This window comes from Protomyctophum bolini, assembly GCF_963924005.1.
Source record: "Protomyctophum bolini genome assembly, chromosome: 24".
Lineage (NCBI taxonomy): Eukaryota > Metazoa > Chordata > Actinopteri > Myctophiformes > Myctophidae > Protomyctophum > Protomyctophum bolini.
Genome location: NC_137885.1, coordinates 19,461,909 through 19,480,557, shown reverse-complemented (window position 1 = coordinate 19,480,557; position 18,649 = coordinate 19,461,909). Strand labels below are relative to the sequence as shown.

Sequence of the window (18,649 nt, the reverse complement as noted above, 5' to 3'; positions counted from 1 at the left end):
ATGAAGTCGGCAGTGGTGGTCCTTAACAGTCTCCCACAAATAGACAAGGCTTCCTCTTCACTTCTGGCTAAAATGAATCCGGTGGCGGTGGTCCTTCCCAAACTCCCACGACTTCACGAGGCTTCCTCTTCACTTCTGGTGAATGAAGCTGGCAGCGGCAGTCCTTCCCAAACGCCGCCGGCAGTGGTGGTGCTTCCCGAACACAGCTCTCAGGCTGCTCCCTGGCCACTGGTGCTGCTACAGCAATGCATCAGCGGGGAGGGGGAGGGGGTTTCTGTAGGTTCTGAGGTGGAGGACACTGTTCCTGTAGGTTCTGACACTTGTTGGGACCCAAAATCATACCAGGATTCTGAACCGGAGTGCAACCAATCGGAGACACTGATGCCACAAGCAAACTCCAATGGTAAATAACAGAGGACTGGCTTTATCAACCCTCGCCATCACATACCCATGCTGTTAAAATAGTACAAAAAAACATAACATATTCATATTCATAACATAGTGAAACATTATTTATATTGATAATGTTTGTTCCAGGAATATTTGTGCTTGTGGCCACCTGTCCTGTTCTGTCTTCCCATTCATTCCGTTTGTTTCCCTAAATGTATGTTGCTTTTTCTTTTCCCCTGTCATATTATTAGGTCTGATGTCTGCCCCAGAACTTGTGAGGAGGGAAGGGACAGGTCAGGGGAGAGACTCCTCCCCTCATCCAGGTGAGGACGTGGAGGAGGACGATGAGGAGTCTGTTGTTTAGCAATCCTTTTTTTTAATTCCCAACTTGCATCGTTCCAAAGTAGGCGGGTTCCCGACGAGCACAGATCTAGTCACTTTGAATTATCTCACATTTTTGAGTGGTGCAACCACTCCCTTACAGAGCTATCCATGTGTGTGGGTAGGTATGAGCACGAAAATAGCATGGTAGTTTTTCACCACCTGTGCGCAACCTAACAAACACACACACGCATATATTAACTGTATATATGATGATTTCGGGTGTGCCAGTACAGTACAGGGTACAGTAGAGGGACCCCCACACGGTAACTCTGTAATTTCTCAACCGTTTCGGACGTGGGGTGGCTCGCCGGATTCGGCCCAGCCCCCTGGGCAGCACTTTGTGACCACAGTCATTTATTTCCCCTCTTTGTCACCTGCAAAGCTGGAAACGTTTTTGCATTGCCAGCTGTAATGCACGAAGCCTGCCTTATTTGTAACTTGTGCACATATCGACTGATCCAATGAATAGACTATGCAGAAGCCAGTGGTAAATGCTTCACTTCAAATATCCTGCGTGTGCTCCAATTTTGGTATCAAACACATCGTGTTCTGTTTAGTCCATTATTATACTTAACAGGGAAGCCATAATGCTCCTACAAAGGAGACTGGACAGATGACAAAGCATTTTCTGTCTGGATACTGTTTTTACCTTCCTCTCTCCCTCTCTCTCTCTCTCTCTGTCTTCTCTCTCGCTATCAGGAGTGACATCCCAAACTTCCCAGACTCTGGTCTTCCCCTGTCCTGAGTGTCTATTTTCCTTCACATCTGAGGCTTTCCTCCATAGACACATGAAGAGGCGCCACAAGGACATCTACTGCCAATGGAATGGACAGATCCCCTCAGCTGCCCGTCAGCAAATCTCCAGCACTGCTTGCGTAGACTTAGTTCCTGTTGGAACATTGGGCGACGAGTCCCCTCCATCTACTCCATTCCCCGGCGACCCTCCCTGCATCACCTCTGCAACCGACCAAAAACGAGGAGACACAGACCAACCAATACCTTACAGTCATCAACGATTTATCAAAACTTTATCTCAGCCAGGGGAAGTAAAGACGCATCATCTGATTCACACAGGAAAGAAAACCCACAACTGTGAGTGGTGTGACATGAGTTTCAACAAGTTAGATAGTCTGAGAAATCACCAAACTCTCCACACTGGTGTAAAACCTTTTCAGTGTGAAGAGTGTGGCATAGGTTACACCAGGTTAGTTAGTCTGAGAAAGCACCTAACTCTCCACACTGGAGAAAAAACGTTCCACTGCGAAGAGTGCGATGAGAGTTTCAGTAACAAACAGTTTCTGAAGAAACACCAGCGTTGCCACACTGGAGTTAAACATTTCCAGTGTGAACAGTGTGACATGAATTTTGGCAGGTTATCTAGTCTGAGAAATCACCTAACTGGCCACACTGGAGAAAAACCTTTTCACTGCAAAGAGTGCAGCAAGAGTTTCAGTAGCAAAGTCTATTTGAAGAAACACCAGCGCTACCATTCTGGAGTTAAACCTTGGCAGTGTGATGTGTGCGACAAGAGGTTCATTTGGTTGAGAGACCTGAAGATACACAAGCATGTGCACACTGACGTACAACCTTTCCACTGTGAACTGTGTAACACAGGTTTTAGTCATTTACGTCATCTGGAGGTACATCAGCTCATCCACATTGATGAAATGCCTTTCCGCTGTAAAGTGTGTGACAAGAGTTTCAGTAGCGAACAGTATCTGAAGGAACACCTTCGTATCCACTTCGGAGAAAGACCATATGACATTCTGAGGACACACAAGAATTTCTGTTACACTGGAGAAAAAACATACGAATGTAAAGACTGTGGCAAGCACTTCAATGACGGACGTCATCTGAATAACCACGAGTGCTTTCACTTGTTTGACGACACAAACCCTGGCGTCCCCAATTACGGCCATGGCATAACAGGCGAACATTCGCAGACAATGGCAGATCTACAAGCTCACGGAACATGTGAACATGATGCATTGGTGGATAGGATGTGGGTGGGTGACATGTGTGAGATTAGCACAGATTATGCCCATGATGAGGCATTGATGACTGGTGAGATTAATGGCCATGCTACAGGTGATGCTCATAATGCATTGGTGGATGATATCATTGAGATTATGAACCATGACTATGTGTGAGTTTGTAGATCGGTTGATTTCAGATAAGAAATGTCAAATGTGATGTGTAGAGGTAGAGGGAAAACGTTTGAGGTGAGCTACCCGACCACCGTCAGTGGATAATCATTTATGAGGGTCAAAATCATATATGCTGCCATCCAAAAGCAAAGCACTGTCTGTATGTTATCCCTAATATGGGTGTGATTATTTTTCTGTTTTGCATTAGGCCAATTTGTATGTTACCCTGATTGTACTCAATCAATTGGAAATCAAATGGAATAAATCTTTCACTGTTTTATTTTGTTTCTTAATAATTTGTTGACCATAATCTAAAAACTACACATTGTAAGCCACTTTGTTGGTTGTTTTATGTCACATGTCAAGAACCACACCACTGAGAACATTTGGGCGTTATTTGAAATTAACAAACAATGTTGAGAGGGTATTGACACTGAGGGAATAAGGATTCACACCAACTCAGACTGGGTTAGAACTTAAATTAGAACTGTTCTGTGAATCCTGTGATTGTGGATGTGGACACATGAGTGGTCGGCAACCTTTTTGCCATTTATTTTCTTAGTTAGCATACCTTGTCAGCATCATGACACCACAAATATATATTTCCTAAAGATGTATAGTGTCCATAACCTTTATAATTCATAGTTATTCTGATTTGCATAGAGAAAGGTGAGGGGGTGTAATTTCATTGACTTTTAAAGTATACAATATATATCTTTAAATGTATTTTAAACCAAAAATCCTCTTTTGTGGAAGTGCACTGTGGAGTGATTACCCTCCACTGTTGGCACCATAGAGCATTGGCACCCATAGTTTTTGTTTTTTGATTGAACATTTGCAGGATGTGTAGAGTTCCAATACAAGTACAGGTCATTGGTCAATACAAAATCTGCTAAAAGGATAAAACCAGAAAAAGCACTAAGACTTAAAGATCCTCCATTTTCAATTCATCAAAACATACAGATATACATTTCGCAAAATACAATGTTAGAAAAAAAGGGTGTACACACTTTGCAATCACTAATTCACATTCCAGTAGATGGCAGCATTGCAACGACTATGGAGTTACAACCCCCTATGAAAACCAAAACAAGAAGTCGAAGAAGACAACAGAAAGCAGTATGGCGGAGGAAGGCAGTGCTCTCGACTTAGAGGGCTTCGAGAAACGATTACAAAGTTTATTTACAAATGTTTGTTCGAGTCATGCGCTGCAGGTGGACGGTAAAGCTTTCTGTTCTGGATTCCGCAAGGTAAGACAGTCGGGGACACTGTTTCATTCATTATAATACAAAGTAAACCTTGTGCAGGAGAACGCATGCATGCAGCAGCAAGTTTGCAGGGTTCCCCTCCCCCAGAGATCAATATAAGTTGGCTAACGCCTCTAGACCGCATGTTTGAGAAGTTAAAAACTAGTTTTCAAGTTGTTTCAGATGCATTTCTTATTTGAGCTGATCTACTGATCTAATGATTACTTGTGCACCTGTTTTAACAACCTAATTATTGCAGACAGATGGATAGCTATTAGCCCTGAAACCATATCCTTATCTACAGGAAGGTAAAACAGGAAAGGTAAAGGTAAACTTAAGTACTGGACCCTCGTCTGGTTTGACAGACGGGTAGTGTGTGCAGGCTGGGTGGTGTGTGATGACGCGACACGACGCTAAAGACTAACAAAGTTTATTACACAAACGGGAACATATATAGTGTTGGATCATAATGACGTGACCACAAGATATCAGACATGGCTAATAACTGCTAACTGCAGCAAGGCTGACCTTGCTGTCTGAGATGTCTCTCGTAGCCTAACTATAAATTATGCTACATTTCAGGCAGTACACAATACATATCAAGTACACTGTCTCACGTAAAAGTACACAGCCATGGGCGATAACAAGATTATAACAGGCACCAAGGAAAAGTGGGCACCTCGGTGTCTCTTCTTTCCCCAAAATGTAAAAAAATAAAAATGTTAAAGTAAACCATACATGATTATAACATGCTTAAATATTCGACAATTAAGGTCTACTTCTTGTTTATGCCCCACAATGACTGGATATACAGGTCTTGTAGGGGAGCATACTTAGTTTAGAGTAGACTAGTCATTGATTAGACACGGGTTGATTGATTGATTGAAATATTTATTAACAGTTTGTAGAATTACAGTACATTTTAAGCACAAACTCAATACAGAGACTGTCAACTGTGAGTGGACGACCCAATTAAGCATTACACTTGTTTACAACAGGGTCCACATTGTTCAATTCATCAAAACATTTAGAGACATACAAATAGACACTTCTATGTAGTCAAAGAACAGAACAGGAATTCATCATGTAGGAGGCAAAAAGGGAAAGGATACATATACAGTGAGGGGAAAAGGGGGGGCGGTGGGGGGGATTCAGATTTTACAGAGGCCAGTTTCGAATTGCAGCCATCCGTAGGTGCCCTTTGAGAGCGATTTTGAAGGAGTCAAGGGATTCACATGTCTTAATGACTGTTGGTAGGGCGGTCCACATTTTGGTGGCATAGGAGCGAAAATAATTAAGTCCCTTGTTTGTGCCGAATCTGGGTTTTACATGGTTTGTTGCACTCCCTCTGGTGTTGTGGGTGTGGACTTCGTTTACATTAAGGAAGTATTTAGACAGGTACATGGGTATCTTGGTGGTGTATCGAATCTTGTGGACCAGACCCATTGCAAGATGCTGTACTCTGTCGTCGACCCTAAGCCATCCCAGCCTGTCAAAGTGGGCAGGGGTGAGGTGGGTTCGGGGGGTGAGGCCAAGTAGGAGCCTGACCAGTTTGTTTTGGGAGGTCTGGAGCCTTGTTTTAAGGGCCTTTGAGGTGCTGTGGTACCACGAGGTGGATGCATAGTCAAAGAAACCTTGTACGAGGGCTCCTGTTAAGGTCTTCAAGGTGTATTTGTTGACCAGTGAGGAGATCCTGTAAAGGAATCTTGTTCTTTGATTGACTTTTTTGATTACGTTGGTGGCCGTTTTATCACCGGAAAGATTGGCCTCCAGGATGGAACCTAGGTAGGTAATTTCATCTTTTCGTTAAGGTTCGTTAAGGTTAGGTTTAGTAATTTACATTACTATTTTTTGGGCTACTGTACTCTAACGCTGTTGAAGTAGGACTCATACAATGTCCCTGGGACCCAACTAAAAGACCACTCCTGGTTCCAGGGACCCTATTGACATCACTGCTGCATACTCAAGGAACCACACTTTTTTTTTTAAATGTACTATCATTTCATAATGGATTATTTTTTTGTGTAAGTGGGCATGTCCTTTGGGCAAATGACATGACATGTAGGCTACTTGCCCGACGAGAAAGTGCCTGTGAGATCAACCCCTGAATGTTGACTTCAAGTTCCTCTTGGACTGGTGTGCCATAATGGGTTTAATGGATGGAAATTGTTCCCCAACTCTAGTTTTTTCTTTCTCTCCCACATTTCTCTCTTAAAGCTGGTGGAGGACTACACATGTCACTGGCAGACTCCACTGCCTCAACTCAGGATCCTCGAGATTGCTCTTTGCTATTTTGACCGAGAATCGTACTCGTTTCCGGTAGGCTGTGATGATGTACACTACATGCTCAGCAGTCTGGCCTTGTAAGTAACCCTGGTGTAGGCCTTTGTTCGGACTGTTGGGGAAACTGGCCGCATATTTCAACTAAAGAATAATTTTTTTGCCCGAACAGTAATTCATAGGATTTCTGTTCCCTCGCAGGAGTGTGTTTGAGCTCTTGCTGTTCTTTGACAAGAATGACTTCGATCAGGATCCACTGAAACACTTCACTGTTACATTCCAGGTGAGGCTTCAAACCATTTTCTGACTTAGCTTAATTATGTACCGGTATTTCTTTGAATGGATTTGACAACAGCCGTCATTGTTGCCCCTTAAATGCAGCACCACTCAAATATATACTGTATGTATCTACATATCAGGGCTTCTCAAAGTGTGAGGCATTCCTGGGTGAAGATGAAATAGGATTTAATGTCCATTAGGGATGATGTCGCATGCTCCTCTAATTGTAATCTCATTGCAAAGGTTAGACATAAGAGAGTAGAAATAATTGTGTACATTATGATTGTCTATCCTGTTCTCCCTGCTGTTTTTCAGCAGGGGAGAAAGCAGGGTTTTTCAAAACGTGAGGCTGCAATTTATTTTCTTTTTTCCCCCTACTGTGTGGAATGTCATGCAGGAATGTCATATGTCCCTTGCAAGGCATCAGAATGTTCACTTGCTTGAGGTGATTAATTGTTTACAAGATGGCGGGCCATGGGGGAACGTCACTCTGCAGTCCATCCTCACACGGTCCACATTACCTCAGACTCAAGGTTTGTAACGGTGAAAACAACAAACCAGTGCTGGACAGATCTACGCCAATTTTGTTTTTAATTTTGATCATAATTCTTTACAATCCTGTTAATCAGTGTTTCCACTGTGGAGACAGCTAGCTCATTACACAACGGGATAGAATGCTGGCACCCAGTATAATTTAATGTAAGTGACTCATTCCACATGCGCTCTTCATTGACGTTACTAAATATGGACTATCTTCTCCTGTTTGACTCCTCCACAGTGGACCGATATATCAGCACCCAGGTGCCGGTGTTGTTGGAGCTGCGGGTACGCTACCTGTTGACCTGTGAGAGGGTCAGCGAGGCTATGGCCCTGGCCAAGTGCTGCTCTCAGCATCCCACAGCAGGAGAACATCCCTTCTTCCTCCAGGTGTACCTCACCTGGCTTCACAAAACCTCCCAGAACGACCTTCTGAACAAAGAGGTGGGCTGAGTGACTGTGTTGTATAGAGATGATGTGTATGAGGGATAGGAATGTTAACACAACGGATGCGCCAGCATATTTCAAAATAAAGGCGCTAGAGTGCCAGCAGATATGGCATATTTTACTCTGAAAAGTCATGCCTTCTGTCGTCCCCCCCCCCCCCCCCCCCCCCCGGTAAGAAATTCTTCATTAATTTGATTCATTTTTAACTGTTACTTAACAGTTAACAATTCATCGAAAATTCTGCGGTTCTACCATTGGGTGTTTTTCTGTGAATGTAATGCTGTCTGCTCATGTGTGGCCAAGGAACGCACTTGTGGGCCGGTTAAAAAAATCCCCCCCCCCCATCTTGGTAGCCACAGAGACGTCTCTGTTTTTGCATGTAATGTGACAGACGAGCCACTGCACTTTTCATTTAATTTGATCGAAATTTGATTAAGGAATATAATATGCCTTTTGTATTCTTTTTGTATATCAGCATACTTAGACATTTAGGGAAATTAAGATTCTCAGATAAAAAAACAAAAAAACACTGCTTATCAACCTACCGGTTAATCGATCGATAAGGTTATCGTTTATCAATGTATGAATCGATGCATACATACATACATCCCTAATGGGATTGATTGAAGGTCAAAGTTGACCTATATTGGTCCTATTACTAACAAATACTCCCAATGGTTTAAACTGTAGAATAGTACTACCGGTAGTTAAGAATGTTTTTGGGGGCATTTCTGCTTCATCTTTGCAGGACAGTAGAAAGACATGGACCATACAGTACTGTAGAAATTTCACATTAATCCATATGCCCTGAATGGGACTTGAATGATGTAATGGCACTGGGTTCTCCTCCTTCTTTCAGCTGGCTAATCTTAATGGCAAAGATGCTCTTCACGTCATCTGTAATATGGAGAGCGAGGAAGAGGATGAATCACTACTGGCCCTCACCAGAGCCTTCCTCTACCAGGAGCTTCGAAGAGGAGACATGGACCATTTGTGGTAGGTTTTACTGTCAATAGAAATCCACAAACTATACAATGGCCAGTCTCACACCAGCAGGTTATGACGGCTGTTTCACACCAAAGTATATGAATTTGAATGGCACCAGTGGTCTCAGTTCAGCAGCCATACCATCCCTATTTGGCATGTAAATGATTGGTAGAGTGGCCAGGATGAGACATGCTTGTGGGACTTGAATGATAATGCTACTAATTTGACGTTTCTTATGTTTGTCTTAATACATAAGTCACACATGGTGTAATATAACTGCACAGTACACAAAGTAGGAATATTTATTATCTTAATTGTCTCACACTACAGTGACCTTGTCTTCATATGGAGCAAACTACATATGCGGTTGAAAACCTCCAAACAAGTTTTACTTGAGGAGAGCCATGAGCTGGTGCTGTCTGCCACCAATGTCCATTCAATCTTCCCGTTCATCAGAGTCATTCTGGAAGAGGTGAGATGAGTATTTGTTCAAGTAAGAAGCTATGTTTTTTTGCAGACTTGGCGCTTGAACTTAAAGATGGAGTGCCGTGATTTTCTTCCACCCTAAAACATGATCATCAGGTCTTATTGTTATATAAGGAGGTATAAAAGTGTACAGTATTTGTTAAAATGTTTTTCTTTTTTTTGTTATCAAATGTTTTTTTTTAAAGACAAAAAATCACAATAAGACACGTTAACATCATGAATCACTAAAGAAAACCAAACACATAAAAACAACACATAACAGCAAAAGCAAGGAACACAAAAACAAACAATCCCATCCCATATTTTACCAATAATGAAGGTGGAATATTTATATTAGATAAAACCTTTAATATTCAGTGGTATCCAAGACAAGACAACTCTTACACATTTCAGTGTCATATTCAACATTTTGTCATTGTTTATGTTAGTTGGGCAACGATGGGCTCCAGTTCTGTGTGGAGCTGTGCACCAAGGCCCTTCAGTCCTGTGATGACGTCGGCACCAAGTCCCTGATCTACAAGACCATCGCTGGCCTGTTTCCCAACGACCTGGAGATGTGCAGAGCCTGTGCTCTGCTGGTCTACTTCCTGGAGCCCACGGTGGAGGCTTACAAGATGGTCTTCCAGCTCTACACACAGCCTGACCAGGAGTACAACGCAGATGCCAGCCCCATCAGCAACCAAGTTCGCTTTGAGTTGCTCCAGGTGGATAAGTCATAAACGATAGTATTTTTATTTGTTTATGTCAATGCCTCTTTTTTGTGTGAATGGTCGACACTTTTCACATCTTTTGTTTTTACTGACTCTGTTTCTGTAGGTCCTGAAGAAAGGCTTGCACTTTGACCCTGAGTTCTGTGACCTCATGGCTCTGCGAGCCAACTGTAAGAATCTGATGAGTGAGACGGCAGAGAATGCTGCCCTAGAAGAGATCTTGGACTGGGTCCCTGACAACTGTACGGCCAGCACTGATGTAGCTGCAGCTTCAGCTTCAAGTGTTGACCATGCTGTAATGACAAAAGAGGAACGTGCTGTGAATGAGACTCCAGCGTTAGACTCTTTATGGCAGTCCTTTTGGCAGCTAGACAAAATGTATCACAGTCTTATTCCACCACGGTTCTCCGAAAATAAGCGCCCAAGACGTAAGATAAGGAAGCCGGGGTGGCTCATGGAGTACTCGGAAACCGCTGAGGACTTAGAGAAGGCTTCCACTTCCTTTGAAACTCCTGAGGATCTAGACGAGGCTTTCACTTCCCTTCCGTCTGGGAAGCAGCGGCGGCTCATGGAGAACTCACTTCTCACTAAAATTAAGCCGGCAGTGGTGGTCCTTTCCAGACTCCCACGAATAAACAAGGCTTCCACTTTACTTCTGATTAAAATGAAGTCGGCAGTGGTGGTCCTTAACAGACTCCCACAAATAGACAAGGCTTCCTCTTCACTTCTGGCTAAAATGAATCCGGCGGCGGTGGTCTTTCCCAAACTCCCACAACTTCACGAGGCTCCTTCTTCACTTCTGGTGAATGAAGCTGTCCTTGACAAACTCCCACAAATAGACGAGGCTCCCTCTTCACTTCTTGTGAATGGTCATTCCCAAACGCCGCCGGCAGTGGTGGTGCTTCCCGAACACAGCTCTCAGGCTGCTCCCTGGCCACTGTTGCCGTGGCAGCAATGCATCAGCGAGGAGGAGTGGGTTTCTGTAGGTTCTGAGGGGGAGAACACTGTTACTGTAGGTTCTGACATTAGTTGGGACCTAACATTGGACCAGGATTCTGACCCGGAGTGCAACCAATCGGAGACACTGATGCCACAAGCAAACTCTATTGGTAAATAACCGAGGACTGGCGTTCTCAACCCTTGCCATCGCGTGAATTCCATTTGTGTCTGAGCATAGGCATGGTAACGCCCCGCCTGCCTGTGATTGGCCTACCGACACTGTCCTCCGAGGTGGATATGCTGGAAGTCTGATGTGAGGGTGGTGGGATAGTATGTATGGTATGGTAATAGTATGATACAAGAGAACGCTAACTTGTAAGTTTTATTTATAGGCAAACTAATATTGTTTATGCCGTTTGCTTTGATGGAATAATTGATTGAACATGCACGCCATAATATGAGTTGTGTAACTTGAAACATTATTGTACTATAAAAAGGTATATTTTCCCTTCATCTTTATCCTTTTTATTGTAATAGTATTAGTTTACTATAATTAGATGAATACACGATAATCAACAGTCTCAAAGCAAACGGCATAAACAATAAGTTTGCCTCTTCTACAAAAATAAAACGTACAAGTTAGTTACAAGGCTCGTGCCAAGCTGTCATTCTCTTGTAGCCTATTATTTATTTCTCTCACCACGGAGTAACCTGCATCTCGGAGGACAGTCAAGACGGGCAGTGGACCAATCACAGGCAGGCGGGGCGTTACCATGCCTCAGCCATGCCTATGCTCGGACACAAACTGAATTCACTCCTTGCCATCACATGCTGTTAAAATAGTAAAAACAAAAATAACACATTCATAACATAGTGAATCCAGTGAGTTTGTTTATATTGATAATGTCTTCCCATTCATTCTGTTTATTTCCCTGTTTGCCTCCCATTGTCATATTAGGTCTGATGTCTCCAGCCCCAGAACTTACGCGGACAGGTCAGGGGAGAGACTCCTCCCCTCATCCAGGTGAGGACGATGTCTGTTGTTTAGCAATCCTTTTAATTGTTCCCAACTTACATCGTTCCCAAGTAGGCGGGTGCGACATTTTCAACAGGACAAAAAGTCACGTCTGGTCGGTAGCTGTCGTACGCTTTGTCCTCACCTGTTTTTCTGTCGTAGAACGGCGGAGCAGCATTGTTTGACCAGCTGAGAGGCTGCCAAAGGCATCGAAACATATGTATTCACTCCTAAAATGTTAATATAAAACTATGTATATGGGCTACATTTAAAAGAAAAGAAAAAAAGGAATAGACCTATACATCAACGATGTGTCTTTGTGTCATATGAAATTTGTAGGAGATTTCCAACTTTACAATTAAAATCGTGCTTGATTTAAGCCATTTAAACAGTGTTTTGCGTGAGCGCATACATGCGAGGATTTGGGCTGTCTGTGCTGGAATATTTCCATGACGGGACGTTGGAAAGTAGCCTATAGAGCAGTGCTGCAGCTGCGGAGGCTACTGTAGCCTAATCTACATCAGCAGGCCAATGTCTTTCTGGAGTTACGGTATGTGCAATCTCGTCCCGACGCGTCGCTCGAATGCCAAATGTACCGTGCCAGTGGGAACCGCATCGGCGATAGGTATAGGCTATTAGGCTACCCAGCCAGCCCACCACCACCACTCCACCAGTGCCAGCCACATGGGCTACGGTTTTAGCTGCACATTCATATATTGACAGTTGAGTTGACAGCCTAGCCACTGCAGTGACTATAGTGACTGCGAGGCAATCTAAATAGACTGTCGAACGTGCATGGTCAGTTGGTCACGGTGTCACGGACAGACAGACAGGACAGGAGGAGCAACTATGCAAAACAGCAGCGTGTGTGTGTGTGGGGCTGTGTGCCTATTTGTTATTTAATTCATGGTTCACAGGTTCAGGTTTTCGTTCACTAATATATCTTGTTGTATATTAAATAAAAAATACAACTAACAACACACAGTGACAGTTGCTTGCAAATTGCGATATGTGCGTGCGTGCGGGGGGGGGGGGGGGGGGGGTGAGGCGGGCAGCAAGGGAAGCGAAGCGAGAGGAGAAACGGACAGGGTAGGCCTACAGCTTTATTTAATTCATGCAGGTTTATTTATTTAAGATACAACAAGTTGCGTGTGCGTGCGTGTGTCTGTGTGTGTATGAGAGAGCTGGGGCAGCAAGTCCAGCCAGGGTTACCATGGTAACCATGGTTTCCATGGTCGTATTGCATGTGTTTATGTCGCAAAAACGAGCGCGTGCCAGATAGATTTCAGCCGTCACATTTATTAACGCCGGAACGAAATTAAGGAAGGATCAGCTGTTTGCGATCACTTTATAAATGCCGTGGTGACGTGGGTGTACTACGAAACCTACACTCTAATCTGTGGCAGATTTTACACTCAATTGATAAATGAGGGCCCTAGTTACCTTGAATTATCCCACATTTTGTATTTACTTTACTTGCATACACATTCCTACAGTACTTTGTGACCACCAAGTTCTTTCCCCTCTTTGTCACCTGCAAAGCTGTAAACGTCTTGCATTCCCAACTGTAATATACAAAGATATCAGTATCTAGTTTCACATATCGACTGAGAGTTTATCCAATGAATAGACTATGGAGAAGCCAGGGGTTAATGTTCACTTCAAATATCCTGCGTGTGCTCCAATTTTGGTATCAAAGACATCATTATGTGACTGTTTAGCAGTGTTGTGACTAACGCCCTTACATGCGTTACGTTACATAACGTAACTACTATTTGCAGTAACTTGTAACCTAACGCTTTACATTTCCCCATTCCATAACGGCGCTATAGTTATTGTGCGAGCGCTACCCGCGTTATGGCGTTATGTCAACTTATGTGATCAGAGAAAAAAGTCTGGCCATGCAGCTCCGTGAGTCTATCATCATACAGGCGTCTCTGTGCTGCTGAAGTGAAGGGGGCAAATAAAGTTGCGAATCGATATAATTCAACTAAACTGCGGGAGAAACACAGATGTACAAGCCCAACGTGCTGTGCATTGCGACGGGTAGATACCTTGTAGATCTGCTACTTCCAGCGCAGGAAGGGCGCATGCTTATGACGCTCTTTACTATGCATTCAGCCAGTCAACACAGAAGTTGACAGAACACACACGCACTGCAGCAGACGGAATGCACAGGCAGATCCGACAAAACTTTGCACACATCTGTGCTTTGCCTTTCATCCACGCTTCCATAGCCTTTTAAATCTTATTTCCCATCCACGGGCACAAGCAACGTGATATCAGCAGCTTCCACCCGATCTGTGGTGGTGTTCTGTTGACGAGGGAAGCTATTAGCTAGCATGGGAGCTAACGTTAGTTTCACTATTACAACCCCATTCCCCAACCCCTCACACTCGCTGCTGCGAGCACACGGGCAGACACAAAGACGAATGGGAATATCATTTGGAGCTTTAACAATGAATGATAATATTATCACTATAATTATTACTACTTGTTTTATTGCCTATGCTTATGTAGAAAAAAAGCTCACTGCTCAGGTCAAATATGCCTATTGATATGCGATTAAAATGTGATTAATTGAGATGAATTCATCACAAAGCCTCCAATTAATTAGATGTTTTTTAATGAAGTCCCAAGTCTCCCAACCCTATTCTTTATAGATCTAGTTTAAAAAAAAAAGTTCCTATATCCGGTATTCGGTTTCGGCCATTTTTTATATTATTATTTTCTAAAGTAAAGTAAAGTAAAGTAAAGTAGTTACTTTCATAATTTCATGTAAAGTAAAGTAACAAATTATTTTTTTAGATAAGTAACGATAACTATAACGCCTTACTTTTTAAAAGTAACTTCCCCAACACTGCTGTTTAGTCCATTATTATAAAGTGCTCATACAAAGGAGACTGGACATATGATGAAGCATTTCCAGTTGTCTGGATACTGTTTTTACCTTCCTCTCCCCGTCTTTCTTTCTCCTTCTCTCTCTGTCTTCTCATTCGCTATCAGGAGTGACGTCCCAAACTTCCCAGACTCTGGTCTTCTCCTGTCCTGAGTGTCTATTTGCCTTTACATCTAAGGCCTTCCTCCATAGACACATGAAGAGGTGCCCCAAGGACATCTACTGCCAATGGAATGGACAGATCCCATCCGCTGCCTGTCAGCAAATCACCAGCACTGCTTGCGTAGACTTAGTCCCTCCCGTTCCTGTTGTAACATTGGGCGACGAGTCCCCTCCATCTACTCCGGTCCCTGGCGATCCTCCCTGCATCAGCTCTGCAACCGACCCGAAACGAGGAGACACAGACCAACAAATACCTTACAGTCATCAACGGTTTATCAAAACTTTGTTTATCTCAACTTTAACTCAGCCAGGGGAAGTAAAGACGCGACATCTGATTCACACAGGAAAGAAAACCCACAACTGTGAGTGGTGTGACATGAGTTTCAACAAGTTAGATAGTCTGAGAAATCACCAAACTCTCCACACAGGTGTAAAACCTTTTCAGTGTGAAGAGTGCGGAGAGAGTTTCAGTAACGAACGGTTTCTGAAGCAACACCAGTGTTGCCACACTGGAGTTAAACCTTGGCAGTGTGATGTGTGTGACAACAGCTTCATTTGTTTGAGAGACCTGAAGGTACACAAGCATGTGCACACTGACGTACAACCTTTCCACTGTGAACTGTGTAACACAGGTTTTATTCATTTACATCATCTGAAGGAACATCAGCTCATTCATACTAATGAAAAGCCTTTCCGCTGTAAAGTGTGTGACAAGAGTTTCAGTAGCGAACAGTATCTGAAGGAACACCTTCATATCCACACCAAAAAAAGACCATCTGACAACCTGAGGACACGCCTTCTTATCCACACCGGAGAAAAACCTTTCCTCTGTACAGTGTGTGGGAAGTATTTCAGTCGGACAAGTTATCTGGAGACACACCTTCGTATCCACACTGGAGAAAGACCTTTCAGCTGTAAAGTGTGTGCCAAGAATTTCTCTAAGAAAGGTAATCTGAAGATGCACCTTCGTATCCACACTGGAGAAAAGCCTTTCAGCTGTAAAGTGTGTGCCATGAATTTCTCTAAGAAAGGTAATCTGAAGACACACCTTCGTATCCACACAAGAGAAAAAGCATACGACAGTAAAGACTGTGGCAAGAGCTTCAGTCAGTCCAATAATCTGAAGCAACACATGCAATTGCACACCGGAGAAAAACCTTTCCACTATAAAGTGTGTGCAAAGAATTTATCTTTGAAAGGTGATCTGAAGATGCACCTTCGTATCCTTACTGGAGAAAACCCTTTCCGCTGTACAGTGTGTAGCATGACTTTCAGTCAGAAAAGTCATCTGAAGAGACACCTTCATACCCACACCGGAGAAAAACCATACGATTGCAAAGACTGTGGCAAGAATTTTGCTTTGAAACAGAATCTAAAGAGACACATTCATATCACCCACACCGGAGAAAAACCATACGATTGCAAAGACTGTGCAAGAATTTTGCTTTGAAACAGAATCTAAAGAGACACATTCATATCACCCACACCGGTGAAAAACCATATGACTCTAATGTGTGTGGAGAGAATTTATGTCAGAAAGACAATCTGAGGAAACACCTTCGTACCCACACCGGAGAAAGAACATACGACTGTAAAGACTGTGGCAAGAATTTTGCTTGGAAACAGAATCTAAAGAGACACATTCATATCGCCCACACCGGTGAAAAAACATATGACTCTAATGTGTGTGGAGAGAATTTATGTCAGAAAGACAATCTGAAGAATCACCTTTGTACCCACACCGGAGAAAAACCATACGACTGTAAAGACTGTGGCAAGAATTTTGCTTGGAAAGAGAGTCTAAAGAGACACATTAGTATCATCCACACCGGTGAAAAACAACACCTTCATACCCACACCGGAGAAAAACCTTTCTGCTGTACAGTGTGTGGGAAGTATTTCAGTCAGACAAGTCATCTGAAGATACACCTTCGTACCCACACCGGAGAAAAACCTTTCTGCTGTACAGTGTGTGGGAAGTATTTCGGCCAGAAACGTTATCTGACGATACACCTTCTTACCCACACCGGAGAAAAACCTTTCCGCTGTACAGTGTGTGGGAAGTATTTCAGTCGGAAAGAATATCTGAAGAATCACCTTAGTACCCACACCGGAGAAGAAACATATGACTGTAAAGACTGTGGCAAGAATTTTGTTTCGAAAGATCATCTGAAGAAACACATTAGTATCATCCACACCGGTGAAAAACAACACCTTCATACCCACACCGGAGAAAAACCTTTCTGCTGTACAGTGTGTGGGAAGTATTTCAGTCAGACAAGTTATCTGAAGGTACACCTTCGTACCCACACCGGAGAAAAACCATACGACTGTAAAGACTGTGGCAAGAATTTTGTTTCGAAAGTTAATCTGAAGAGACACATTAGTATCATCCACAACGGGGAAAAACCTTTCTGCTGTACAGTGTGTGGGAAGTATTTCGGTCTGAAAAGTTATCTGAAGATACACCTTCGTACCCACACCGGAGAAAAACCATACGACTGTAAAGACTGTGGCAAGAATTTAGTTTCGAAACATAATCTGAAGAAACACAGTATCATCCACACCGTTGAAAAACAACACCTTCGTACCCACACCGGAGAAAAACCATACGACTGTAAAGACTGTGGCAAGCGCTTCAATGACGGATATCATCTGAATAACCACAAGTGCTTCCACTTGTTTGACGACACGAACCCCGGCGTCCCCAATTACGGCCATGGCATAACGGGCGAACATTCGCAGACGATGGCAGATCTACAAGCTCACGGAACATGTGAACATGATGCATTGGTGGATAGGATGTGGGTGGGTGACATGTGTGAGATTAGCACATATTATGCCCATGATGAGGCATTGATGACTGGTGAGATTAATGGCCATGCTACAGGTGATGCTCATAATGCATTGGTGGATGATATCATTGAGATTATGGACCATGACTATGTGTGAGTTTGTAGATCGTTGATTTCAGATGAGAAATGTGGTGTAGAGGTAGGGGGGGAAAAGTATGTGGTCAGGTACAAGACCAGCATCAGTGGATAATCATTTATGAGGGTCAAAATCATATGCTGCCATCCAAAAGCAAAGCACTGTCAGTATAGTATATGCTATTCCTATGTGTGTGATTATTTTCTATGTATGTTAGCCAGATTGTACTCAATCAATTCAAATTCACATGGAATAAATCTTTCAGTTTTTTAGTTTCTTAATAGTTTGTTGACATAATCTAAAGATCTACACATTGTAAGCCAATGTTGGGAGGGTATTGATAGAGGATTCACACCAACTCAGACTGGGTTACAATGAATGTCTGAATGTCTGATCATTTATATACTTTGTAAATTCTGTATCACAGGCATAGATCGCTTGGTAGAAATGAAATATGCCCTGCATAAATGTGATAAATGCTCCGTTTGCACCCATTAAATAATTCTAAAGACGTGGAGTGAAATATTGGCCTTTCATATCAATGTGAAAGTTCTGGCACAAAATGTGTATTTAGTCAAATAGGCCTATCTGCACTTTTTCACGAGCTGCACACGGACGACATTCTCTCCGGGCGAGGGCCTAGAATGACAATGGACGTCATCACTAATTGACTAGGGAAGCACAAATTGGCAGGTGGTGTGATTAACAGACTCCCACAAATAGACATGGCTTCCGCTTCACTTCTGGCTGAAATGAATCCGGCGGCGGTGGTCCTTCCCAAACTCCCACAACTTCACGAGGCTTCCTCT

At 43.2% G+C, this 18,649-nt stretch overlaps 2 protein-coding genes across 2 annotated transcripts; both read left to right on the top strand.

Moving 5' to 3' along the window:
• Positions 1-3,199, top strand: LOC308312004 (uncharacterized protein; the record flags this gene model as incomplete). Its single annotated transcript, XM_080758848.1, has 3 exons — positions 1-403; positions 642-713; positions 1,474-3,199. 3 exons carry the CDS (start codon positions 1-3, stop codon positions 2,922-2,924), a joined length of 1,926 nt encoding a protein of 641 aa, XP_080614974.1. The 3' UTR covers positions 2,925-3,199.
• An 843-nt stretch (positions 3,200-4,042) lies between these two features.
• Positions 4,043-16,369, top strand: LOC308311809 (uncharacterized protein; the record flags this gene model as incomplete). The annotated part of the gene is made up of 11 exons (XM_080758586.1): positions 4,043-4,171; positions 6,386-6,531; positions 6,650-6,731; positions 7,125-7,260; positions 7,506-7,708; positions 8,571-8,707; positions 9,029-9,170; positions 9,613-9,888; positions 10,001-11,003; positions 11,792-11,857; positions 14,855-16,369. 11 exons carry the CDS (start codon positions 4,043-4,045, stop codon positions 16,357-16,359), a joined length of 3,825 nt encoding a protein of 1,274 aa, XP_080614712.1. The 3' UTR covers positions 16,360-16,369.
• Positions 16,370-18,649: the final 2,280 nt, after the last annotated feature.